General features: G+C 51.7%; 1 protein-coding gene across 1 annotated transcript in view; it reads left to right on the plus strand.

Moving 5' to 3' along the window:
* The window catches only part of GAK (cyclin G associated kinase), a 94,712-nt gene that overhangs the window by 64,851 nt on the left and 2,487 nt on the right, over positions 1-27,374 (plus strand). The window contains exons 13-23 of the mRNA XM_048504419.1: positions 3,008-3,125; positions 4,227-4,306; positions 5,656-5,849; positions 6,020-6,175; positions 8,084-8,557; positions 12,908-13,078; positions 21,110-21,247; positions 23,684-23,803; positions 25,138-25,274; positions 25,309-25,399; positions 26,183-26,331. Of these exons, the coding sequence (XP_048360376.1) occupies positions 3,008-3,125; positions 4,227-4,306; positions 5,656-5,849; positions 6,020-6,175; positions 8,084-8,557; positions 12,908-13,078; positions 21,110-21,247; positions 23,684-23,803; positions 25,138-25,274; positions 25,309-25,399; positions 26,183-26,331 (1,828 nt within the window). The remainder of the gene's footprint in view (positions 1-3,007; positions 3,126-4,226; positions 4,307-5,655; positions 5,850-6,019; positions 6,176-8,083; positions 8,558-12,907; positions 13,079-21,109; positions 21,248-23,683; positions 23,804-25,137; positions 25,275-25,308; positions 25,400-26,182; positions 26,332-27,374) is intronic.

A 27,374-nucleotide genomic window follows, 5' to 3' on the forward strand; every position in this document is an offset into this window, starting at 1 on the left:
TGGGGGGGGGGGGGGGTGGGGGGGGGGGGGGGTGGGGGGGGGGGGGGGTGGGGGGGGGGGGGGGTGGGGGGGGGGGGGGGTGGGGGGGGGGGGGGGTGGGGGGGGGGGGGGGTGGGGGGGGGGGGGGGTGGGGGGGGGGGGGGGTGGGGGGGGGGGGGGGTGGGGGGGGGGGGGGGTGGGGGGGGGGGGGGGTGGGGGGGGGGGGGGGTGGGGGGGGGGGGGGGTGGGGGGGGGGGGGGGTGGGGGGGGGGGGGGGTGGGGGGGGGGGGGGGTGGGGGGGGGGGGGGGTGGGGGGGGGGGGGGGTGGGGGGGGGGGGGGGTGGGGGGGGGGGGGGGTGGGGGGGGGGGGGGGTGGGGGGGGGGGGGGGTGGGGGGGGGGGGGGGTGGGGGGGGGGGGGGGTGGGGGGGGGGGGGGGTGGGGGGGGGGGGGGGTGGGGGGGGGGGGGGGTGGGGGGGGGGGGGGGTGGGGGGGGGGGGGGGTGGGGGGGGGGGGGGGTGGGGGGGGGGGGGGGTGGGGGGGGGGGGGGGTGGGGGGGGGGGGGGGTGGGGGGGGGGGGGGGTGGGGGGGGGGGGGGGTGGGGGGGGGGGGGGGTGGGGGGGGGGGGGGGTGGGGGGGGGGGGGGGTGGGGGGGGGGGGGGGTGGGGGGGGGGGGGGGTGGGGGGGGGGGGGGGTGGGGGGGGGGGGGGGTGGGGGGGGGGGGGGGTGGGGGGGGGGGGGGGTGGGGGGGGGGGGGGGTGGGGGGGGGGGGGGGTGGGGGGGGGGGGGGGTGGGGGGGGGGGGGGGTGGGGGGGGGGGGGGGTGGGGGGGGGGGGGGGTGGGGGGGGGGGGGGGTGGGGGGGGGGGGGGGTGGGGGGGGGGGGGGGTGGGGGGGGGGGGGGGTGGGGGGGGGGGGGGGTGGGGGGGGGGGGGGGTGGGGGGGGGGGGGGGTGGGGGGGGGGGGGGGTGGGGGGGGGGGGGGGTGGGGGGGGGGGGGGGTGGGGGGGGGGGGGGGTGGGGGGGGGGGGGGGTGGGGGGGGGGGGGGGTGGGGGGGGGGGGGGGTGGGGGGGGGGGGGGGTGGGGGGGGGGGGGGGTGGGGGGGGGGGGGGGTGGGGGGGGGGGGGGGTGGGGGGGGGGGGGGGTGGGGGGGGGGGGGGGTGGGGGGGGGGGGGGGTGGGGGGGGGGGGGGGTGGGGGGGGGGGGGGGTGGGGGGGGGGGGGGGTGGGGGGGGGGGGGGGTGGGGGGGGGGGGGGGTGGGGGGGGGGGGGGGTGGGGGGGGGGGGGGGTGGGGGGGGGGGGGGGTGGGGGGGGGGGGGGGTGGGGGGGGGGGGGGGTGGGGGGGGGGGGGGGTGGGGGGGGGGGGGGGTGGGGGGGGGGGGGGGTGGGGGGGGGGGGGGGTGGGGGGGGGGGGGGGTGGGGGGGGGGGGGGGTGGGGGGGGGGGGGGGTGGGGGGGGGGGGGGGTGGGGGGGGGGGGGGGTGGGGGGGGGGGGGGGTGGGGGGGGGGGGGGGTGGGGGGGGGGGGGGGTGGGGGGGGGGGGGGGTGGGGGGGGGGGGGGGTGGGGGGGGGGGGGGGTGGGGGGGGGGGGGGGTGGGGGGGGGGGGGGGTGGGGGGGGGGGGGGGTGGGGGGGGGGGGGGGTGGGGGGGGGGGGGGGTGGGGGGGGGGGGGGGTGGGGGGGGGGGGGGGTGGGGGGGGGGGGGGGTGGGGGGGGGGGGGGGTGGGGGGGGGGGGGGGTGGGGGGGGGGGGGGGTGGGGGGGGGGGGGGGTGGGGGGGGGGGGGGGTGGGGGGGGGGGGGGGTGGGGGGGGGGGGGGGTGGGGGGGGGGGGGGGTGGGGGGGGGGGGGGGTGGGGGGGGGGGGGGGTGGGGGGGGGGGGGGGTGGGGGGGGGGGGGGGTGGGGGGGGGGGGGGGTGGGGGGGGGGGGGGGTGGGGGGGGGGGGGGGTGGGGGGGGGGGGGGGTGGGGGGGGGGGGGGGTGGGGGGGGGGGGGGGTGGGGGGGGGGGGGGGTGGGGGGGGGGGGGGGTGGGGGGGGGGGGGGGTGGGGGGGGGGGGGGGTGGGGGGGGGGGGGGGTGGGGGGGGGGGGGGGTGGGGGGGGGGGGGGGTGGGGGGGGGGGGGGGTGGGGGGGGGGGGGGGTGGGGGGGGGGGGGGGTGGGGGGGGGGGGGGGTGGGGGGGGGGGGGGGTGGGGGGGGGGGGGGGTGGGGGGGGGGGGGGGTGGGGGGGGGGGGGGGTGGGGGGGGGGGGGGGTGGGGGGGGGGGGGGGTGGGGGGGGGGGGGGGTGGGGGGGGGGGGGGGTGGGGGGGGGGGGGGGTGGGGGGGGGGGGGGGTGGGGGGGGGGGGGGGTGGGGGGGGGGGGGGGTGGGGGGGGGGGGGGGTGGGGGGGGGGGGGGGTGGGGGGGGGGGGGGGTGGGGGGGGGGGGGGGTGGGGGGGGGGGGGGGTGGGGGGGGGGGGGGGTGGGGGGGGGGGGGGGTGGGGGGGGGGGGGGGTGGGGGGGGGGGGGGGTGGGGGGGGGGGGGGGTGGGGGGGGGGGGGGGTGGGGGGGGGGGGGGGTGGGGGGGGGGGGGGGTGGGGGGGGGGGGGGGTGGGGGGGGGGGGGGGTGGGGGGGGGGGGGGGTGGGGGGGGGGGGGGGTGGGGGGGGGGGGGGGTGGGGGGGGGGGGGGGTGGGGGGGGGGGGGGGTGGGGGGGGGGGGGGGTGGGGGGGGGGGGGGGTGGGGGGGGGGGGGGGTGGGGGGGGGGGGGGGTGGGGGGGGGGGGGGGTGGGGGTTGGGGGGGGTGGGGGGGGGGGGGGGTGGGGGGGGGGGGGGGTGGTGGGGGGGGGGGGGTGGGGGGGGGGGGGGTGGGGTGGGGGTGGGGTGGGGGGGGGGGGGGGTGGGGGGGTGTGGTGGTGGGGGGGGGTGGGGGTGGGGTGGTGGGTGGGGTGGGGGGGGGGGGGGGGGGGGGGGGGGGTGGGGGTGGGTGGGGGGGGTGGGGGGCGTGGGGGGTGGGGGGGGGGCATGTTGACGCAATGCATGCTTTCTTTCCCCCTTAGGGATTTTAAAATTGAAGAGGGAAAAGCCGAAATCCCACTTGGCATAACAGTCCAAGGAGACGTTCTCATTGTCATCTATCACGCCAGGTCCACTTTAGGGGGCAGACTCCAAGCCAAGGTAATGCTATCGGCTGTGTCCTTTTGGATCTAAAGGACCGTGTGATTTTGTAGGAGCCAGTTCATTTGTAATAACACCTGTGCACTGACTCTAATATAACTAGGCAAGTTGCCCTTCATTTGGAAAACATAGCGGGAGCCCCCTGGGTCTAAATCTTACATTTGAAAGAAATCCGGTCTCACACATAAGGCACTTCATTAGTCAAATCTGGTTTTGACCAAACTAATTGTCAACGACAAAGCATTAGTTTGGTCATATGAAACTGACAGAGAGATGAAACTGACAGGTACTTCTCTGAAAGAGACATGGAACCGACAGCGAAGCTTTTCCATGCTATGCGGCCAGATACTACAACAAAAGCTGCTGTTTGGTGAAAAACTGTCATAGAGAGAGATTTTTCCCATTACCTTTGACCTGATTCTTTTAACTGGAGATGTCTGGAATTGAACCCGAGACCTTCTGAGTGCAAAGCAGACGCTCTGCCACATGAGCCACAGTGAAAGCAACTCACAGTATATCATGCCATGTATGTTTAACTAAAGATAGAGCGATGGAACTACAAATCTTTGAAAGTGGAAAGCCTTTGGTTTTCCTTTGAAACATGAGTGCATGTACTGGTGGCTGTCCATGTTTGGTCACGTGCAGCTACTGATCAGGCTACATATCCATTTATCAGTGTTCTCTCCAAGTGCCAATTGCTGAAATTTGAGGTGGCTCAGAAAAATGTAAATTTTCTTCCTGGTTATCACTTTATTCTTACAATACTGCGCTGAGACTTACGTTCTTTCAAGCTTTGTAGAAGTTTGGGTTCTGCAGCACTGAATGTAGCTTCAGCTATTGGCTGTAGCTCTGAACGGTCCATTTATCATTAGCAAACTACTTAGAGCCCTTGAGTTGTGTAAAACTGTCATAACGTGAACTCCTGAGCATGATAAGTCGCTGTGAGGAAACGCTTCCTTACCTGAAGTTGCTCGCTGTCACGCCAAAAGTCAGAGAATGATAGCAATGAAGTGTGCCATTTTTTTTGTCTGGAAAGGTTCATCTTTTCAGTGCTTCTCTTAGATTATATGTCCCGTTTTAATTTTTATGTCCCCTCACAAGATGGCCTCAATGAAGATGTTCCAGATCCAGTTCCATACAGGATTCGTACCTCGAAATGCTACTACTGTGAAATTTGCAAAGTACGTTCCCCCACCCCCCCATCTCTTGACCCATTTTAATGTTATGATTCCCACAGAAGCTTGTGGGGAGGGGGAGGCAATTTCCATCAATACGGTGTTTCTGCCGCAGATCTCTTATCTCGTGCTGTTCTTGGAGGACTCCTGACCTTCCTTCCCTGAACAGCATTTTTGGAGTATGGTTGTACAGTGGAATCTCGGTTTTCGTTGGTAATCCGTCCGAAAAGAATCTATGAAAACTGAAACTGATGAAAACCGAGGCAAACTTTTCCACAGGAATCAATGTAAATCCAATTAATCTGTTCTAGGCACTCCAAAAAACATACCAAAACCACATTTTTAGGTGAATAAACATAGTGTTTAATGGTGAAAACAGTAACAAACAGTAACACTAGGACCAGCTTCTGAGCCAGTGGACCAATATGGCCCCAGAAAGCTGTCCAAAGAGGTCTGTTTCTGACGCCTCTTTAAGATTTGTCTGAAATGGGGCAAGATATTATCATTAAACAAGTTGAAGACACGACCTGCAACAGATTTTTCTCCACAAACCCCTGCACCTTACTGCAAATCGATGAAAACCGAGGCAAATCGCTGAAAACCGAGACAAATTTTTCACTGAAAAAATCGATGAAAACCGAAGGCAATGAAAACCGAGGTTCCACTGTACTGGGAGGGAGGAGGCAAGGAAGTCTCATTCCACTGAGAGGAATCCTGTCCATCATTGGAGTCTTAACGCAGGAAGATTCGTAGCATTACAATAGACACGTCTGCTATAAATGGCCAACGTAACCCGTCATTATGCAAAACACCACTTTACGGCTTTTATCGAATGGAGTTTCTACAAAAATGAATACCGTCGGGCTGTTTTGATGAGTACATTTATGCTAAATCTTCTTCTTAAAGGCTGACAACAAAATAGCCTCATTATTTGGATGTGTCCATCGTAATGCTAGGAATGTTCAAATGGGCCAGCTAAATGTGTAATTTAGAGTGCCGTCTGCTTGAAATTCAAGGCTGGCTCAGCCTTCCATCCTTCCGAGGTTGGTAGAATGAATGCCCGGCTTGCTGGGGGTAATGTGTAGAAGATGGGGGAAGGCTATGGCAAACCACTGTGTAAACATAGTCTGCCTAGCAAATGTCATGATGTGACACCACTCCATGGGTCAATAATGGCCCAGTACTTGAACAGGGGACTGACTACCTGAACCTGCTTAGGAAGGGGTTGTGTTCTTGCTCCTTGGAAATGAATGTGAACCTGCTTCCACTCATTGGGGTTTGCACAGGGCGGCATTTTGGCTCATCTCTTTAAAATCAAAAACACTGACAAATCTAAGTGTGTAAATTGGTTGCAGATATGACCTGGATGCATGCGATATCCAGGAGAAATATCCCGACTTGTTTCAAGTGAATCTGGAAGTTGAAGTGGAGCCTCGGGATCGGCCCAGCGCTGAAAGAGCCCCGTGGGATAACTTGAACATCAAGGGTTTAAACCCCAAGATCCTTTTCTCCAGCCGGGAGGAACAGCAAGAGATCTTAACAAAATTCGGTAAAAAGAACAGAAATCCCTTTCGAGGGCTTCTGCTTCAGCGTGTGTGTCTGTGTGAAAGCATGAGTCTTGGGTGTCCCTCTTTAAAGTTTTGCTGCCTTGCGGAGGGATGAATGTTTGACGGAAGTGCCGTTACGAAGTTCCTTAGGTTTTCATTATTCATCCATTAGGTAAACCAGAACTGCCGAGGCAGCCAGGGTCCACAGCCCAGTACGAAGCGGAAACGTCCAAATCAGACCCGTCTTCTGACAGCGCACCCACAGAGCCGGACTCTCCGCAGAGTGGTGCCACTGAAGGAAATTTCTTCCACTCATTGGATTGGCAAGGTACAGGGAGACAGTCGTTTACCAGCAATGATTGCCTCTACTATCCTTTCTCTTGTACTGCCCGAAGTTTTGCTCTTCCTGGCCTACTAAAGATCTTCATAAAGTGTTGGTGAGCATGGTGGGCTGTGAATGGAGTAAATAAATATCTCTTTATGGCAAGCAACAGAACTCAGTGCAAAAGTCTGTGTGTGTTTGGTGCTGCAGAAATGTAAAAACCTCTGCAGCAGGCAATTCAAATTCTGAAAAGCTGCGTTTTGCAGCATTGTATCTTGAGTTGGCAGGGCTTTACATCAAGTAAGAGGGCTTCCACAGTCCCATGTAATCATGCCAGGGAATTTGGGGCATGGGGGGAGGCTTCCATTTATCTAATATTAATCATGCTCCTATATTTATTTATTTATTTATTTATTCATTCATTCCTTCCTTCCTTCCTTCCTTCCTTCCTTCCTTCCTTCCTTCCTTCCTTCCTTCCTTCCTTCCTTCCTTCCTTCCTTCCTTCCTTCCTTCCTTCCTTCCTTCCTTCCTTCCTTCCTTCCTTCCTTCCTTCCTTCCTTCCTTCCTTCCTTCCTTCCTTCCTTCTCTGGTAGCAAGCTGCACCCCTTTTTTTTGCTCCTAGTTGGATATGTCTCAACTCCCAACCCATCCTCCTCGATCATAGCCGCCATTCTGGGTGAATTTAGCCAGTCTGTGTTCATTCAGAACTGTGGAATATGCCCAGCCTTGCCATTTTCATCTTCACAATGACTGCTTAACAGTTCTACTGCAGAAGATCTGAAATTAACAGGGGCTCAGATCCTCCTCGCTTTCAGTGAAATGCTGACTTTGGATAGGCACTCATAACGGGCGGTAAAAGCGCTGCCTGCAAATAAACTACGCAAGTAAACAGATGGAAGCGGGCGGTGAGCAGAGGTTGCCAGTTCACAGCGCTGCACTTCCTCCGTGGGGGCTTCAGATGGAGCGAGGAGGAGGGAAAGTTTAAATACCCCTGGCCACCCAAATTTCCCCATATCTGCAGGGCTAGGGGCTGACTTCCCCAGGCTGGAACTCCAGTGGAAGCCAACTAACATCAGTTCCACTCCTGGAAATGCCCCGGCCTGCTCCTCTCGCACCACAAAGCTAAGGGGTAGCCGGCCATTAGTGCCCTAGCCATCTCCGTTGGCAGGGGTGCCCCTTGCGTCGACGGAGGCGGCAAATGCATCATCACAGCCCTCCACCACTTCTCGAGAGTGTTCAGCCCCCACCCCTGAAATCTGGATCGGGCTGTACATCAAATAGAATATCCCTGTGCTTCATTTGTTAGTCGCCTAATACCTGGGTTCCTGTAGGTTTTACCTGCAGTATGTATTTCTGGCCCCTTCTGCACATAAAGAATAATGCACTTTGAAACTGCTTTCAATGCTCTTTGAAGCTGTGCAGAATAGCAAAATCCACTTGCAAACAGTTGTGAAAGTGGATTGAAAACGCATTATTCTGTGTGTGCGGAAGGGGCCTCTGCTAGTTTGGGGTCTTCTGTTTAGTTGAGAAATGTTTTCTGGGCATGGATCTAAGTGCAAGAAGACTGCTGTGAAACTTAGTTGTAATTCCCTCCATGACCCAAAACGACCAGGTTTTCTTTAAATAGAGTAAGGGTTTGCAAGTGGAAAGTTCCTACAACGTATCTGAATAGCACAGCGCTGCTTTCTTCCTCTCCCATCTCCCCACCAAAAGAAAAATAGGAAGGGAATAGGGTAATGGTCGAAAAGACCCGACAGCCAGTCAGTAGGTCGATAAGGAGTTGGGAATTTTGCCTCCACCCTTTCCTCCATTATCAAAGTGGCTTTCCAAGAAAAATCGACTGGGGGGAATATAAAGCCACTGAAATGAGCTTTGTTGTGAGGATGGTTCAACAGCATTCTGTCTCCTGAACAGAGGGCAAGGCTTCTGAAGCCGCACTGGAGGATCATTTTTCAAAAGAGAGTCCCGGACTAATGGACGAAAGGGACGCCAGCGACCTTTCTGAGGAGGAGTTCACGGTGCTTCCCGGCAAGCCCCTTGAGGAGATGGAGAAACACACACTGGAGCAGGAAGACGGCGAGCCGCTCTTTGAAGCAGAAATTCCCACTCCACAGTCAGAGGAGACCCTGGTGGAAGACAGCGTTGACTTGCTTGGACTGGATTCAGAAGCTCCGTCAGAGCTGCTCCAGCCTCCTTCAGAAATGAAGAGTTCCTCCAGCAATGCGGACTTGTTGAATGACCTGTTTGTTGGTGGTGCTGCAGAGGATTCAGAGGACTCTACTGCGGACCTTCTGGGAGGAGGAGCCGATTTCTTTTTTGGAAGCCAGGCTCAGCCGGCGACAAGCTCCCAGAGAGTTTCTCCTCCGACCGTAGCTGCCTCTTCCACAGGTATGTAACGGAGGCTTTCCTTTCCTTTGGGATTTCAGTCTAAAGAAATGCAGGCCGAAAAGACCTCTCCTAGCTGTTCACAGGACCCTTTTTCTATTGCAGTCTGTCTACCCTTTTTAATGCCTTTAGGTCACGTAGGCCTGTCTATGTGGAGGCATAGCACCTGACACAACCTTTCTTCCTTTTTGTTCTGAAGAACAAGTTTCTCACTTCCCTGGAGACAACAAAATGGAAAACGGGTTGGCTGTTTCAGAGAATGCTGGCAGGGGAGAATGTCCAGTGTCTGACGGCATTCCGTCTTCTACTTGGCATTCCGCCTTCTACTTGGCATTCCGCCTCTACTTGGCATTCCGCCTCTACTTGGCACGTCCTGAGCTTCTGTTCTCCTGCCAGAAAGAGCTTTAAAAGCAAGATGGATTCCTTATTAGCGATAAAGGTGCATTCTAGAAGGATGTGATGACCAGCAGAAACGCTGTTTCAGATTCTGACTCGGGCTTATGGCAAAGGGAGCAATTTAACACACAACCAAGAAATGTATTGTCGAAGGCTTTCACAGCCAGAATCCCTAGAGGGGCTGTGGTTTTTCCAGGTTCCAGTAGCCTTTTCTCCTGACATTTTGCCTGTATCTGTGGCTGGCATCTGAAGATACAGATGAAATGTCAGGAGAAAATGCTACTGTACACGGCTATACAACCCAGAAAACCCACAACGGCCACACGGCTATACAACCCAGAAAACCCACAACACCCTAACCAAGAAATGTCAGCGTTTTTCCTGGAGCTGCTTTGACTGGCCTGATCAGACTTTTCTTTCAGACGTGTGAGGTGCGTGTAATGATCATGGGAGGGAGTCTTGGGTTTTCACCTGCCCTCTCCTCATCTGCTTTCCCCATGCAGGAAGAAGAGCGGTCAGACAGATCTGTCTAGAAATGTGTTCACCTTCTCATAGAACAGGGGTGTCAAACTCGTGGCCCTCCAGATGTTATGGACTACAGTTCCCATCATCCCCTGCCAGCATGATGTTGGCAGGGGGTGATGGGAACTGTAGTCCATAACATCTGGAGGGCCGCGAGTTTGACACCTGTGTCATAGAATCTGACTGACTCTGGGCACTTCCGCACATGCAGAATAATGCATTTTCAATCCACTTGCACAATGGTTTGGAAGTGGCGTTTGCTATTCTGCACAGTAAAATCCAGCTGCAAAAATGCATTGAAAGTGGATTGAAAGTGCATGTGCACAAGTGCCCTCTGTGTCACACCCCAAAATGGAAGGAGTAGTGGCAAGTTGCAGGGGTAGAGAAATCCATTTGCAGTCTACTTTGCCTTCCATTTTAGTATTTGATATGTGAAAAAGGTGCTTATGGTTTCCACAGTTGTCGTTTGAACTTCTCTCTTTTAGACTGATGTCTGACTAGGCCTTTTGTCAGTGCTGTAGCTGTGTTAGTTGTTGCTCGCTCCTGGTGTTGGACAGGTCCAGACTTCAGTGCATATCGAACATCATTCAAATTGAATGTCCTCCCGTCATCTGAACCTCATGGTATAGTGGTTAAGAGCAGGTGCACTCTAAGCTGGAGAACCGGGTTTGATTACCCGCGCTGCCACTTGAGCTGTGGAAGCTTATCTGGTAAACTAGATTAGTTTGTTCACTCCCACACGTGCCAGCTGGGTGACCTTGGGCTAGTCACAGTTCTTCAGAGCTCTCTCAGCCCCACCCACCTCACAGGGTGTTTGTTGTGGGGGTGGGTGAGGGAAAGGAGTTTGTCAGCCCCTTTGAGTCTCCTTGGAGGAGAGAAAGGGGGGATACAAATCCAACTCTTCTTCTTCTTTTGTGCATTTACTGGTTGTGACAAGTCTGTTTGCTTCTCGGTATGGTTTCCCACGATTTTCTGTTTGGAGCGCAGCTTCCCCAGCTGCGCTGATCCAATCTGCCATTTGGCCCGCCTGCTGCTTCCTTCTTGTTTCTGTGCAGTCTCCCTCTGAGGAGATTGCTAGCTGCCTGTTTGTTTGTTTGTTTGTTTGTGGTGCTGGGTTGAGTTTATCGATAATGCAATAGACCACGTCAATTTCATCAGTCTGTTGCTCCATTGATACACCTGAAGTGCGAAAATTTAAAAAACAGCCATTTCGGTCATAGTTGGAAGAGCCATTATGTGGGTAAGGGAAGGTGGGGAGGAGCTGGAAAACCTGAAGGAAGCATAACCCATCCCAATTCCCTTGGCCTTCCCTGTGAAGGGAAGGAAAAGTTAGACTTTGCCCTGTTTTGGAAACCATGGAGCTTCTCTGATCTGAGACTCTGTGACTTCCAAAGAAGCCAAAACGAGTGTGCAATCAAGAATCCAACCCAAAAGGGACAGGCACTTAATGCAAGGCAGTCCATAGGTGCATAAAAGACCTCTGTCTCTACTGGTTTAAACGATACCCTTTCCCACCTAAAGATGTAAGTGTGGTCAGTAGTGGTGTGGAGGAAGAGTATGCTTCCGCAGAAGAAAAACAGACACCTTGTGAGGGAGGTGGGGCTGAGTGAGTTCCGAAGAACTGTGACTAGCCCAAGGTCACCCAGCAGGAATGTAGGATTGCAGAAACACATCTGGTTAACCATATAAGCCTGCGCCATGCAAATAATAATAATAATAATAATAATAATAATAATAATAATAATAATAATAATAATAATAATACTCCCTTTGCATATAGCACAGATTATGTTCATCTTTGATCTGTGTTTTTAGTGTATTTTTCGTACACATACAGTTTGTACTAATGGTAACTGTGGAATATATGTATATTTGTTTTGTTGTACTGGTCATTGACTGTGATTGATTGATTGATTGATTGGCCTGCACCACTCAGGTGGAGGAGTGGGGAATCAAACCCGGTTCTCCAGATTAGAATCCACCTGCTCTTAACCCTACACCACACTGGCTCTAAATGATTCATCATAATGGTAGTAAGAACCTGGCTGAAGAAATGGCTGGAAATTGGGTGCTGGGAGATGGGCCAATTCAGCACAGGTTCAGAGCAATGTGACCTTCAGGTGCACTTTCCACAAGGTACATTCTGTTTGAGAGACCATGCACGTTTCTTAATCTCCGACAATATAATTTTAAAAATGGATTTATTTGTATATTATCAGATTTAATAATGACTTGTCTTTGTCTCCTTGTGTCTGGAAAGCTTAGTTGTTGGATTTTTCATTAAAACTTGATGGAGTTGGAGGTGTGGCTTGTGATACCATAATATGTCCCCTCCCCCTCCCCAGTCCCTAATGAGAACAAAAGGTGCATTGGAAGACATGTTGTCATGCTGCTTGCTGATAGATCTTGATGTCACATGAGTAACAGAGCTGTGATTGTTTTGAATGATGATAGGCACAAGGTTATGGCTGGAGTCTTGGCTGGTTCCGGGAAACTTGCTCGTTCGTTATTAGGTTCTCTCGGTGGTTGACCAAAATGGAGGGTGGGGGAGCGGTACCTGCTTCAAGATGCCACAAAGCTTGATGCATGTTTCTGAAAACGGGCCTTGTTCCTTCCTTCCGAGGTGCCTTTTCTAATTGAGGCTCTAAAATCTCGGCATCTGAGAGTGGCAGAATAGCCCCGATCCTTCAAGGATCGTGTTCCCCTTGAGTGCGGCAGAAGCAAGGTAACGTGTGAGCTGGACTTCCTGCTAGCCATCTCAGGCCGCTCCCTGCCGAGTATAAATAGTCTCCCTTGAGCCACTCCAATTAGCTACCGCTGGGCTGTGGTCAGCAAAGCAACTTCTGGCTGGACACCACCTTTCTGTATCCTTCGTCTTTCTGGGGGGGAGAAATCGGCTATGCCTTTTGTTCAGACTGGTATGGTAGGACTTTTGCATTTGTTAGTATGATTAGTGTAAATTGGCTACTTTTTGCAAGAAGACTGTGTAGTTCTATTCTGCTGACTGCTCCTCTCGTGATTTCCACATATAACTTGGTGCCCCCCCCCCCTTTGCAGAATGATGACGGGTCTGACATGAGTAGCAAATTTTAGAGCCTTATTTTCTGTATGGGGGAACAAGGGGGCTTAGCATGCTGAATGCATTAGTGTAGGAAGAATTATGTTGGAGAAGATCACCTTTTTTTCCTGTGGGTGACTGATGGCAATCCTTATGTTGTATAATAGTGACTAATCCCTACTGTGGGGAGGAGGGGATGGCAGAGAGCAGAGCTGGCTTAAAAAGAAAGATCATGGTATGCTCTATGTGATACCTTCTCATCCTGTTTATTTCCAGGAGGTTCAAAGGACTTCTTTGTTGATGCCTTTTTCCTCCGTGAAGAACCTCAAATAATACAGACGTGTGCTTGTGTTCCTTTTTCTCTTCTCTATTTTTAGCTGACCCGTTCGACCCTTTTACAATATCATCCAGTCCCGACAATCCAAGTCTTAACACTCCTGATCTTTTTGGTGACTTCCTAAATCCAAATGCACCACCAGCATCGGGTATGTTCCCCTCCACCCACAGTGCTCCGCCTCCTTCTTCTAGCACGGACTTCCTTAATTTAGGTAAGTGGGCGTTCGACATGATCTCCTTCCTCCCCCTTCGTCCCATGGTAGCTAGCTGAGTAGCAGGCTGCCGTCAGATTACTGAAGGGGGATTAGCATCTAGCAGGCCAAAGTTGATGTTGCTGTTTTCATAAGCTTTCCATTGCCAGATTGTTTAAAAAAATCCATTCAGAATAGTGGGGGGAAGGGGGGGCTGTGCAACACCTTAAACCCAGAGTAGTCAGAAAATGATCCGAGGGCCAGAAACTTTCCTTTGCAAAGAAACTGGCCATTTTGCAATTGGACACGCTCTAGAAGAAGTTAACCCCATTTCGCAGCAAGGAGCGTATTTATTTATGGAGCAGGTTTACTTAGGCATCGCTGGGGAATTCGAACAACATCCTGCTCCTTACAGATTGGAAACTGATGTTTTTCCCAAAATGCAACTCTGAGCCAAGTTGTATGGCACCTTAACTGAAATTTTGCAGAGCCACCAGTAGAAAAGAGGTGAAAGGGAAATACCCAGTGGTGGGATTCAGCCGGTTCGCACCACTTAGGCAGAACCGGTTGTTAAAATGGTGCTTTTAAACAACCAGTTGTTAAATTATTTGAATCCCACCACTGGAAATACCACACTTGCTTTGGGGGCTTCATCTGATCCATGGTTAGTCCTTGTCTGAAAGAGCAACTAATTGCAAGTAGCGCGAAGTTCGTAGTTAGCCGTACAAGTTCTTAACATTGTTCTCTAGGAAATTACGAACGTGAGCTGAAATCTGTGTCCAACACTGTTGACCCTCTGGTCAGTTTTGGCGTATTAGGCAAGGGTAGATGACACTGCTATGAAGTGGATACCCCAGAGTTGAGACCAGTCATAAAGTGTTGGTAGAATCCAAGCTAAGTGTGATACCATAAATGCAAGCATCTGCTTCTGAGCGGGTGGCCCCTGCAGATACATAAGGAGTGTTTGAGTAATTGTGAATCACTTCCTGCCCTGGGTGCAGGGGGAGCCTGGGATAGACTCTCTAATTTTGAGAAGGTAGACTTTTGGGTTTTTTATTCCAAAGAAAGCAGAGGGTTCGTTCCCAGAGGGTCCCTAGGGAGAGGTTTCCAAGACCAGAGCCATGAATGAATCTGTGGCTGAACAGAGGGCATGTAACTTTGATGCACCTGCCTGGACTGAGCTCAGCACTTTGCCGGTCAACCAGCCGGTAGGAAGGACCGGAAGCTCCCTGTTTCTCAGTTTCAATCGGTGCCTTGTGGGTTGCATTCCCAAAGACTCGAGAAGCAAATCGGTGCTTGCAAAAATGTTAGCAGGCACCATTTTTGAGGATGCTTCCTGGAGCCAGCGTGGTGTAGCGGTTAAGAGCAGGTGGGTTCTAATCTGGAGAACCGGGTTTGATTCCCTACTCCTCCACCTGAGTGGCAGAGACTTACCTGGTGAAAGATAGCCAACCACTTGTCCAAATTGAGCTGGCTGCCTTTCCGAACCCCCTTGGTCTCATGGGACAAGGTGGTGAAAGCTCCCTTCTGCGCCACCAAATGCTCTAGAGTGGCGTAGGTGGCGTTCCAGAGAGTGTTGACGTCACCGATCAGGCAGTGCTCCGGCATGGCAGTCAGTGCCTGCTTCATATGCGACTAATGAGTATCCTTCACACTACATGAGAAGAGACCCATGAGATGGCGGCATTTATGGAGGAGCTGCCGGAAGGCACGAGTTGCAGCAACCAGCCTGAAATTCTCTACAGTACCCAGGCCCAAGGCATGCTTAACTATGAGATAGAAAAGGTAGGCTGCACAGTAAATGCGCTTCAGTCCCAATTCCATTGCCACCAGCTGAAGGTTTGCTCCGCCAGCAGTCGCTGCACAGCCCATGGTGATGTCATTGTGTACCCAGACTGCTAGCTGTCCGTCATTGGCGGCAGAGATGTTGTCTGATGCGTGTGCCTCGTTGAGAATCTCAGTGTGGAGCAGAGCCCTCTGATAGGCAGCCTGTCAGCCCTGCCTAGTGCTGGTCTTCCCACCCCCACCCAGAACGTCGTCATCGTGCTGACACCAGTGCACCATCAATGAGAGGTACGCAGGTTTTCCCCGAGGGCAGGCTGAATGCGCAGATTTCCTGTGTATGCAGGAAAACAGTGCCTTCGTGTGGTTTCTGGCAGCCCTGGACAATGAGGACATCCCATTCCTGCTGCTCACCATGGTGCAAGAAAGAGACGTGTACCAGCGACAGGCATCTTTGAGCAGCCTGCAGAGCCCGGTGTCTTCTACTGTCCTGAAGGGGCACTCGTCAGCATCAGTCATCTTGCTGATAAGTGACCCTTCTCTCTGCCGCCTGCTTCTTGGCACCCTAGAGCCATGTATCTTGGCACCCTAGAGCCACCTCTTGGCACCCTGGAGCCACCCTCGCCATGTATCTCTGTCAGAGATGCTTGCTGTCCCTCCCTTGCTGGAGATGGTGCACTGCATGCAGCAGAGAGAACACAAGGGGTGGAAGAATCAATGCAAAAGAAAGATGTTCTGTGACTGGCCAAAGAGCAGTGTTGTCCCTAACCTGAAATCCTATTGGCCACTCTAACTTTCTGCCTTCAGTGTACTGCTGAAGGCTTTCACGGCCGGAATCACTGGGGTGCTGTGTGGTTTCCGGGCTGTATGGCCGTGTTCTAGCAGCATTCTCTCCTGACGTTTCGCCTGCATCTGTGGCTGGCATCTTCAGAGGATCTTCAGCCACAGATGCAGGCGAAACGTCAGAAGAGAATGCTGCTAGAACACGACCCTACAGCCCAGAAACCACAGAGCACCCCAGTTTCTGCCTTCACTTCGACCCTCCCCTCTCTATGAAGAAAAGCAGAGTAACAATTTTTTAAAATAAATAATAAAAACTCGAAAACCAATGATGCCACAGTTAATTACGTTCATTTTAGAAAGTCGCTCACAAGTTGGAGAATCCAAGGGAAATGGAGATGCATAACTGTATAGCTCTATGTTAAATCTCAGTTCTATGAGGCCAGACGTGCTTCAGTTGCATGCCCAAGAAGCTCATAGCATAAATAGTACAGTGTAAAAATAAATATGAAAAGGCAGATCCTCTGTTGACCGATGCTTGTCTCGTGGTCATCTTTTCGTTTCATTCTAAAGGAAGAATGTGTATTCCTGCATGGCAGGGGGTTGGACTTGATGGCCCTTGTGGTCTCTTCCAACTCTGTGATACTAAGAATAAGTGTTTACAAGTTGCACCAGTGTCTCTGGAGTTTTGGAAATCGGAGAGCAGCAACTGTGTCGTCCGCTGCCAATGCCACACTTTCTCCACGTCTGCTTGTGGGCTCCAGCAGGATGTGTAAAGTGGGAAGCTATTAGGTAGGCTTCCTAAATAACCTTGATCCTCTTGGCTCTGCTAGAGGGAGTGCAGAAGTGCACATAACACTTCCTGTTGGATTGCTCTCCTTGTTAATCCTATAAATAGCTACTTGTGGGCTCAGGAAAAGCTCCTCTTAAAAAAAAAAAGGCTTAATGGTACCTAAATAGCATCAGCTCTCCACCTTAAGTGAAAATGGAAGAGTCTTTCTAAAGTGACCACTTGAGGTCACCTGATGAAACTGCACGGCCTGCTGGTAAGAGAGGTGACGATGCCCTCAAGCCGAGTGTGTGATGGAGTAGATAGAACAAGAAATACTTTTTTAGGGCGACGGAACTCTCCGTTACCTTGTGACCCAGACTTCGGGCACTTTCGCACATGCAGAACAATGCAACGTCAGTCCACTTCCAATGCACTTTCACAATGGTTTGCAAGTGGATTTGCTATTTCGCATAGTGAAATCCAGCTTCAAAGTGCATTGGAAGTGGATTGGAAGCGCATTATTCTGTATGTTCGGAAGTGCCCTCTGTTACAGATTCTATTTAAAATAGGGACTGTTTAAAATACCTGTTACATTTGACCCTCCCCTCCCCGCCCCCCCAAGGAGATCAGGGTGACAAGCGTGAGTCAGTCCTCCAGATTATTCTCACAGCATCCTCTGAGATAAATTAGCTTGGCGAGTGACTGGCCCAGGGCCATTCAGAGAGCCTGGCGGCTCAGTTGAGATATATACGATGTGCCGTTTATTTCTTCCCTTAAATCACCGATGCGTTTTGGCTGTTGTTTTCTGGCACAGGAATATCCATCGTGCTAGATAGATGGGAACGTTACCTAGAGCCAGGGGTCCAGTATCTCAAATGGAGGAGATATCATATTTGTTTTCTCAATTAATCAGCCTTGTTGGTTGCCAGTGTGGTTCAGTGGCCTGAGTGTTCATCGAAGATGTGGGGGAACTAAAACCCAGATCCCTGCTCAGCCCTGAAACTCCGTTGGTGGTCTACTCTAGGGCAGTTCCCACGTGTGCTCTCCCTAGCCCTCTTGGCAGGCTGTTGGGTGGGATGCCGTTGGAAAGCTCTGAGATCTGGCGCTCTGAACTTCTCGGAGGACAGGCTGGTTGTTCAGCTAGGTGAGCGGCTGCAGCGGAAACCTCAAAGGACGTCATTGGCTGTATTTGTGGCTTTGTAGGAGAGCAGATTTCTTTTTCTTTCTTTCTTTTTGGTCTTTGTAATCGTTTGTATTAGTTTGGTCCTGTGTGGAGCCCTACGTGGGTTATGATTAGTAAGGGTAGTGAGTTTGGATTGGGTGGGTCTGAAGCATGAATAGCTGTTCAGTTGAAAACATTTACCGGTATGTGTTGGGATGAATGTGGGTTGAGTGGTGTTTTTTATTTATGTATTTATTTATATTTATATATCATATTTAATATACCGCCCACTCCCGAAGGGCCCCGGGCGGTGTACAAATCACAGTACAACATCAAAACGTAATAAAGGTTAAAAACAATTTAAACAGTTTTGCATATTAATCAGGCAGTGAAGAACTGTACCTACTCCACTGAGCTATAATTAATTATATCAGATTCCTCCTCCATTATTTTGCTCCAGGGGGTAGCAAAAGTGCTCCAATGTCTTAAGTGGAGAAATTTCATAACCCAAAGTAGGTTTGAGGTGCCTGTGCTAATTTGCATGTTCTCTCTCTCTCTCTCTCTCTCTCTCTCCCTCTCCCTCTCCCCTCCCCCCTCGCTCCCTCCCCTCACAAGACTAAGGAATTGCCTATGTCTGTAAAGCTCTCCTTGTCTATCTATCGTCTATCTATCTTCTTCTATCGTCTATCTTTCTATTATTCACTTTATATCCCACCCTCCCCCGTAGGGCTCAGGGCGGCAAACAACAGTCATAAAACAAAACATCAATAATTATATCCATCAGCAAAACATCAATGAAAAACATCACAAAATGGCCTAAATCATCAACAAACATCGCACAACAGCATCAAGTATAACAGTATAAATATCTGAATGTCTTGACAGTCTTACACTACTCCATCAAGCATCAGGGACCCCAAAAGTTCTGCAGGCATTCTTTTTTAAGTAACTTGAGTGTGACGATTTCCTCATCCCTTTTTATAGTTCTGCCTTTGGATCATTCCATCTTTAAAACTGTTCTTGAACATGCTGATCTGCTGCCGCCCTCTTTTGGTCACCTCCCACACCCACCTCTGAGCCTTCTGCCAGCCTGACGATGACACTTGGATCTGCCTCCCCTTCTTTATTCGCAAACTCCCTCCCTTCACTGAGACCAAGATTGTACAAACAAAAAATGTTCCCGTGGCACCTTAAAAGTCTTCCTTCCTTCCTTCCTTCCTTCCTTCCTTCCTTCCTTGCTTCCTTCCTTGCTTCCTTCCTTCCTTTTCCTTCCTTCCTTCCTTGCTTCCTTCCTTCCTTTTCCTTCCTTCCTTCCTTTTCCTTCCTTCCTTCCTTCCTTCCTTCCTTCCTTCCTTCCTTCCTTGTTTGTTTGTTTGTTTGTTTGTTTGTTTGTTTGTTTGTTTGTTTGTTTGTTTGTTTGTTTGTTTGTTTGTTTGTTTGCTGGCTTCTTTCCCACTCCCTCTACTAGTTTCCCTTACCCTCAATCTCCCCCTCTCTTGGTGACCATTAGCCGGCTCTTCTATTGGCCTGCCACTCTTGCCTGGTTCTGTGGCCTCCACAGGCAATTGGCCCTGACCGCTGGACCAGTCTGTGCTGCCTGCACTACTCTGCCTGACCGGCTGTCTGCTAACACTGCTCAGCTCTGGGGCTGACGATGGACCCTGTGTCATCAGCCTCATCAGGACTTGTCCTGCCTCACGCTTCAGTGCTCCTGGGGCCATCAGACTTACTGGCAAGGGGACCCTTCTCTGGCCGGTCATCAGCTGTCCAGGGAGTTGCTCCTCAGGAAGCCACTGTAGAGCAGCAAAAGAGCCACATGAGGCTCTGGAGCCACTGGTTGCCCACCTCCACTTTAGACCATCAATTACGTGGTCCTGCAGAGCAAGTAAAGGGGTCAGAAGATGTCAAACTTTGAATGGTTGTATTATGTTTTTTTCTTGGTAGTGCAGGTTGGATGTAGGCAAGCGGGTCAAACAGGCTGGAATCTGATGTTGCCCATCTTTTGATTCTCAGGAAATCCTAGTTGTCCATAATTTTCAAAAAATAAGAAGGTTGCTCAAGTGAAGGGCCGTGTGAAGGCTTTTTTAAAGGAAGTTTCATGGCCAAGTTGGAACTCTATAATAACTGTTGATAGACTCTCTAAAATATTTGAACTGTCTAAACTGAGGGCCGTTTCTGCTCCTTGCTTCGTGAAATCCAGATGTTTACGTTAAGGTACTTGCCTTGGGTGCTGTGGACCTGTTGCCAGTTTGTTTCATTGAGACACACCAAGTTCTTGTCATACAAAAGGGGAAGGAAACTGGTCTTCAGAAATCATATAAACCTGTATGTTCCTCACCAACCACCGTTCAGTCATCTTGTCTGTTAGATACATTTAGGACACAAAGGGCATACAGCCCCATTTATCTGATGTGGGGTTGTGAACGTGGTATTGAACCAGCATGTGTGCAGGGCACGGAAAAGGACACGGACATTTCTCCAGGAGATAGTGAAGTCATTCTTCGTACACTTTGTTTACAGCAGCCGTTTCCCAATGCTGAAAGGGCCTGGCTTTGAGTAGAGTGCTTCCTTGGCTCCTGTTCAGAAATGCATTGTCGGACTTGAGAGGATGGCAGCCGCCTTGATTTAGGTTTTTGTGAATCGTTGGCTGTTCTGTGGCTGCGATTAACATTTCTGAATTACTTTTCATCTTTGATCCCTCGCTGTTTGAGCTATATAGGTCAGTGAACGACTCTCTGCCGTTCATGGTGCACCATTTAGGGCTAATAGCGCGTGCCAGTTTGTTTGCTGGCAGATGGAAGAGAGGCATGTTGACCCGATTAGCAGCATCCTAAAAACAATATATTGACATTGAACAGGCACATAGACTGTTGGTCTTGACTTGGAAGGATGATCGAGGCTTAAGGGAGAGGGGTACCCAGAAGTTCACGAGGTGTGGTTAGATCCACCAAATCTTTTTCTTTTGGGTCTGGCTGACCATGTGGGTTGGAGAGGATGCCATGAGACAACTCTTGACATACCTGGAACTATGTGGAGGAAAAGGACAAGTGCAAATGTGAGAAGAATTGTGTTTGGCAAGAGTCTGATTTCTTGTATAGAGTGTTAGAGCACAGCTGTCAAACTTGCGCCCCTCCAGATGTTATGGGCTACAGTTGATGCTGGCAGGGGATGATGGGAACTGTAGTCCATAACATCTGGAGGGACGCGAGTTTGGCACCTATGTGTTAGAGCAGAGGTCTTCAAACTATGGCCCTCCAGATGTTCAGGAACTACAATTCCCATCAGCCCTGCTACTTGGCCATGCTGGCAGAGGCTGATGGGAATTGTAGTTCCTGAACATCTGGAGGGCCATAGTTTGAAGACCCCTGTGTTAGAGGATGGGTAAGCTTCCTTTTTCGGAACATGTTGATGCCGATCCATTTCTATGAAGAAGCTTCTTCAAATCTAAAGGACTATTAAAAAAAAACCTAACACCATAATGTTAAGCATGTTTATTGTCCTGAGTCTTCCACATTTTTAACTCTAATGCCGTGTACTCTGGTTTCTGCCCTTCTAGGGAATTTGTCATCAGACCCACCAAAAATAGTTTCCTCAGCAAGCCAGCCTGACCTCTTAGGTGGGTGGGATTCGTGGGCAGATACCGCACCGGTCAACAATCCAGCACCATCGCAGCCTAAGAAGTCCAGCTTTGAAGGTATTGTGCTATGTGGCTTTCATCCTTTTTCCCAATTACTCGGCCCACAACCTTAGTGGAGGAACTATGCGTAGGATTACACTGTGAGTTGGTAGTTTCAAGTGCACTTTCTCAGGAGAAAGCCCCCAGTGAAAGTAGGGGGGCTCACTTCTCAGCAGACAGGCACAGGATTGTGCAAGTGTGTTAAAGCTCTGAGGGATATGAGCTCCTATGAAGATGTTTTGACACTACTTCTAAATAGTCTAAATATAGGGAACAGTTTGCTATAGTAATAGGGACTTGTTCTGCACAACACCAATAAAACGTAGTGAGGATGTTGAAAGAAGTGATTTGTGGAGGAGTTCTGCACAGCTTTTTCCTCCAAATGTCTTCAGGACGTTTTATTCCAGTTCAACCTGTTTTATTTTGAAAACGCTCAACTGGTGATCTTTTCCCCCCAAGATGGGTTCAAGACGTCTCCTTGCTGCTGTACGGAGAGCAGGACACCGTTTATTTTTCCTGCCTCGGTTTAAAGCTTCCCCTTTTGTTTTCTCTGCAGCTCACACCCGCCATTGTTCGCCACTTTAGAGATTCTCCATGCCGATCACCTGAGTGTTTCCCACAGACGTTTCCTCAGCTGGCATCTTGGCCACCGACTATTTCAGTGTTTAAAGTGCATGAATAAGCTTAGTTTTGCCTGACGATAACGCGAACATTCTGCTTGTCCATTGAAAACAAAGGACAAATGACACATTTATGTAATGGCCAGGCAGAATTAAGTTTATTTGTGTACTTTAAACACTGAAAAAGTGGGCGGGCGTGATGCCGACTGAGGAAATGTCTATGGGAAGCCCTCAGCAAATGATGGGCGGCACGGAGACTCCCTGAAGCGGCAGAAAATGGTGCTGCAAATTTCCGCTGCAAATGCTTTATTTTTCTGCACTTAGATGGCAAAAAAGTGAAAACACTTCTTTTTTATAATGTTTGCAAGATGTTTTATTTGGGTTGTGCAGAAAGGGCCAATCTTGGATTTTGTGAAATTGTGGAAACAGCATATTTCTCTTGACTACAGTTGCAGTTTCAGACCTAAAAAGATCCTGAGTGAACTGACAGGTAGGTACAGAGGAGATTTAGGGTACAGCCTTTGGAATCTAGAAATTGGATCCAGAGCTCCAGTCTATCTTTTATGAATTTTCAGGCAGACTGAACTGAGAGTCCCTGCTTTAATAATCTTACTAGCACTTCTAGAGTGGTCAAAACATGGTTTACATAATTGCAGGGTTTTTAAAACAGCCTCATAAGGGAACTAGAAGAAGAAGAGTTTGGATTCATATCCCCCCTTTCTCTCCTGCAGGAGACTCAAAGGGGCTTACAATCTCCTTGCCCTTCCCCCCTCACAACAAACACCCTGTGAGGTGGGTGGGGCTGAGAGAGCTCCGAGAAGCTGTGACTAGCCCAAGGTCACCCAGCTGGCGTGTGTGGGAGTGTACAGGCTAATCTGAATTCCCCAGATAAGCCTCCACAGCTCAGGTGGCAGAGCGGGGAATCAAACCCGGTTCCTCCAGATTAGATACACGAGCTCTTAACCTCCTACACCACTGCTGCTCCAATGGACTAGTATTACTGCCCATATGTTGCGTGAGCGGGAAGGGATTTGTTTGGTTGGTTGTTAATGAATTAATTAGATTTTTAGACCACCCTCCCACAAAGGGCTCAGGGCAGTATACAGCAATAAGCAATAAAAACACAATCTAAAATACAATTTAAAATACTGTCTAACAATTATTAAAATAAACTGATCCAAATGGTGACAGTTCCCTCCCCTGTACCCATGGGAGGCCTAGATCGACCCGGCTGGCCAAACGCCTGGCGGAACAGGCCTGTTTTGCAGGCCCTGTGGAACCTTTCTAAGTCCCGCAGAGCCCTGGTCTCCTTAGGGAGCCTGTTCCCCCATGTAGGGTCAGGGCTGTAAAAGCCCTGGCCCTCGTCAAGGCCAGCCAGATAACTCTCAGGCCAGGAACCTCCAAGAGGCTCCCCTCCAAGGAGCAGAGGGGCCTAATGGGGCAGTACAGGGGAGATCCGGTCCCTCAGGTGTGAGATGGAGTGTCTACTTCTTCCTTCGTTAGCGACTATCTACTCCCAGTCTAGATGCTACCTGGTTGGTGGTGGAGAGTGCAGTCAACTTGCAGCTGACCTACGGGGATTCCATAGAGTTGTCAAGGCAAGAGACATTCAGGGGTGGTTTGCCACTGCCTCCTCTCCGTAGCAACCCTGGTATTCCTTGGTAGTCTCCCCTCCAGATACAAACCGAAGACGACCCTGTTGTGCCTCCAAGTTTCTGAGGAAATCAAGCTAGCCTGGAACATCCATGTTAGGGCTCTCTGCCGTTGCTGTGGTGAAACTGTTTTCGGCTTCTCGTACAATGTTTTCATAACGGTTTTCTGTCACATGGCGCAGGACAAGCTTTTACAACGGGGGGCCCGACGAGTGTCTCCTCTGGGCTTTCCTTCAGCCAAGCAAAATCACAGAACTTCGACCCTTTTGCTGATCTTGCGAACCTGCGAACTGGCCTTCCAAGTAAGCGTGGGAGGGGTTATTAACAAAGGGGGTGGGGAGGGTAGAGCTAGGGGGCATGCACATTTTGTGTGTTTTAGGTGGATTTTGAAATGTAGTCGTTAAAAAAACGAATCGGGGCACCACATTCAGTTAACTCCTGTTGCCTACCAAATGCCACCCCATAGAGAAACAGTCCACATCACTAGTGAGTGTACAGCCTCTCTGTTTTGAGATTCAGTGCAGAGGAATTGCTGTGTCTTGCTTCTTGCTTGTAAGAGAGGCGTTTGGTCAGCTACAGTGATCACCTTTATTTTAAAGTTTTGTTATTTATTTTCTACCTTTCCCTCAAATCAAGACCCAAAGGGAAGTATCACATCATTCTCTCCTCATCCTCTCTCTGTCCGCAAAAGAACCTTGTGAACCTACTCCAACAAACTTTCTATAGCAGAACAGAGTTAGAATCCGATTATCCCAGCTTCTAGTCCAACACTCTAGATACTAGCCCACACCAACTCCTTATTGAGATGGATTATGAGAAAGAAGATGGTCTCAGTGTTTACAACACACGCCAACTGGGTGACCTTGGGCTAGTCACAGTTCTTCAGAGCTCTCTCAGCCCCACCTACCTCACAGGATGTTTGTTGTAAGGGGGGAAAGGAAAGGAGTTTGTGAGCCCCTTTGAATCTCCTTACAGGAGAGAAAGGAGGGATATAAATCCAAACTCCTCCTCCCTCCCTCCTTCCCTTTTTTCCTTCCTTCCTTCCTTCCTTCCTTCCTTCCTTCCTTCCTTCCTTCCTTCCTTCCTTCCTTCCTTCCTTCCTTCCTTCCTTCCTTCCTTCCTTCCTTCCTTCCTTCCTTCCTTCCTTCCTTCCTTCCTTCCTTCCTTCCTTCCTTCCCTTCCTTCCTTCCTTCCTTCCTTCCTTTCCCTTCTTTTTATTTTTTCTTTCTTTCCTTTTCCTTCCTTCCTTCCTTCCTTCCTTCCTTCCTTCCTTCCTTCCTTCCTTCCTTCCTTCCTTCCTTCCTTCCTTCCTTCCTTCTTTCTTTCCTTCCTTTCTCTCTTTCTTTCTCTCCTCCTCCTCCTCCTCCTCTCCATGAATTTCCCTATATTAAAGCCATCTGCTCTTCTGGCCATCACTATGTCTGCACCAGGAACCCTCCCCCTTCTTTCTTACTGCTGAGCTTGTGATTCAGTCCATAAAGAAATGCTTGCACACTTTTGTCAGCTGTGTCACTTCAAGGTTGCAGCTTTTAAGTCATGGTGCCAGTGGACTCCAGAGTGTGCAAGGCAGTACTTGTGTCCTGTTGTTCAAAAGAAAATGGAGAATTCAACTTAAATTGCCCACATTGTTTCCCAGGTGCTTCCAGTGGAGGATTCTCAGCGAGTGGTTTTGCTGCAAAGTCTACTCAGTCCCAGAAAGCAGGGAGTCAGTGGCCAGCCGGGAAGCCACAAAGCGAAGCTGGCGTCATGGCAACCCAGTGGCATGCCCAAACCGCCATGAAACAAAAGAAAAAAACAAGTCCAAAAGCCCGAGGCAACCCAAACAAAACCGAACTACACTGTGAATTTCAGCGTCATTGGAAAGCGGGAAGAGAGGGGCATCAGAGCTCCAGGCTTTGGTAAGGTTTTTTTCCTCTCTTGGCAGGTGGGGCATGCTTCTTGAAGCTTTGATCCGGGTCTGGAACAGGTCAGAGGAGGGCGACCAGATGGTAAACGGTCTGGGTTCCATGTCCTATGAGGAGTGGCTTAGGGAGAGCTAGGTATGTTAGTATGGAGAAGAAAAGGCTAGCAGTGGTGGCGAACCTTTGGCACTCCAGATGTTATGGACTACAATTCCCATCAGCCCCTGCCAGCATGTGCCAAAGGTTCGCCACCACGGGGCTAAAGGGTGATATGATGGCCGTGCTTAAATATTTGAAGGAATGTCGTGTTGAAGATGGAGCAAGCTTGGTTTCTGCTGCTCCAGAAACAAAGACATGGAGTAACGGATTCAAAGTACAGGAAAAGAGATTCCACCTAAACATCAGGAGGAACTTCCTGACCGTCAGGGCTGTTTGACAGTAGACTACACTGCCTCAGAGTGTGGTGGAGTCTCTTTTCTTTGGATGGCCATCTGTCAAGAGTGCTTTGATTGCCTATTCCTGCATGGCAGGGGGTTGGCCTCGATGGCCCTTGTGGTCTCGTCCAGCTCCACCTACTTTCTGAAAATACTTGGCCAATCACCATGTAAGCTGGTGTGATAGGTTCCCATGGGCACCAGTTTGGAGACCCCTGCTGCAGTTTCCAACTGGAAACTGGATGTCCAGTTTCTTTTAACTATGATAAACGGGACAGTTCAGTTTCACTTCTGTGTCTCTTTCTGCTTTGTGAGGAAACGTCGTAATCCTGATCTCATTGAACAGGTCAAAAGCCCAAAGTTTCAGAGAGCGATTTTGAGGATCTGCTGTCCAATCAAGGGTTTTCAGCCAAATCAGACAAAAAAGGACCAAGGACCATTGCGGAGATGAGAAAGCAAGAAATGTCTAAAGATATGGATCCCCTAAAATTAAAGGTTTGTAGAAGTATTCCAGGGTGCTGTTACTCCGTGTGTGTTGGAAGCGAATTGGTTGTGTTATAAATGAGAGAGATTGAAGTGGAGATTAAAGCGGAGGAGGGGACAGCGTGTGATAAGCAGCTGGCGAGGATGGGTGTTAAAGGAAGGTTTGTAGGTAGTATGGGAAAGGTTAAGTGGTCGTGGAGGAGAAAAGGGGCCATAGGTTGGTGGCCAATCATGTCCTCTGCATGAAGAAGATCCCAGGTCCAGTCCTTGGCCCCTTTTTTGGTTGTTGTTCAGACTCCGGAAACAAGACTCAGGAAGGCCTTTATCCTAAGTCTGTGGTGGCGAACCTTTGGCACTCCAGATGTTATGGACTACAACTCCCATCACCCCCTGCCAGCATGCCATGCTGGCAGGGGGTGATGGGAATTGTAGTCCATAACATCTGGAGTGCCAAAGGTTCGCCACCACTTTCCTAAGTACTGCCAGTCAGTGGTAAAAGGTAAAGTTTCCCCTTCAGTCGTGTTTGACCCTGGGGTACCACTGCAAGCAGTGATTTTATAGGCAAGCCCTTTTTGTGGGGTAGTTTGCCATTGCTTTCCCCGGCTATTCTTTACCCCCTAGCTATGAGCTAGGTACTCATTTACTGACCAAGAAATGGATGGATGGCTGAGTTGACCATGAGCCAGCTGCCAGGATATCTGACCCACAGGAGGCTCGAACTCCTGTCTGTGTGAGTGGCAGTGCAAGCACTTAACCACTACGCCACGCGGCTCTGTTCCAGTCAGTGACTACTAGGCTAACGTTGCAATGCGGTTACCCTCTTTTAAGTCCACTGAATAGGCTTAGGAGAGTTGTACTATAAAATCAACCAATGGTTTGATTATTTAAAGCAGCTTTGAATGTTCAAGGGTTGAGGCAGCTGGGTTGAAATAGAGAAAAGTGCAAACTCTGTCTGCAGCATTTTTAGAGTGGGATCGTCTTTGCTTCTGAATATAGTCTACCCCAATCCACCAAGGGTTTGGGGGGCTTTTGTGCCTTATGGAACAGCAAAAAAT

Source organism: Sphaerodactylus townsendi, linkage group LG07, assembly GCF_021028975.2.
Source record: "Sphaerodactylus townsendi isolate TG3544 linkage group LG07, MPM_Stown_v2.3, whole genome shotgun sequence".
Taxonomy (NCBI): Eukaryota; Metazoa; Chordata; class Lepidosauria; order Squamata; family Sphaerodactylidae; genus Sphaerodactylus; species Sphaerodactylus townsendi.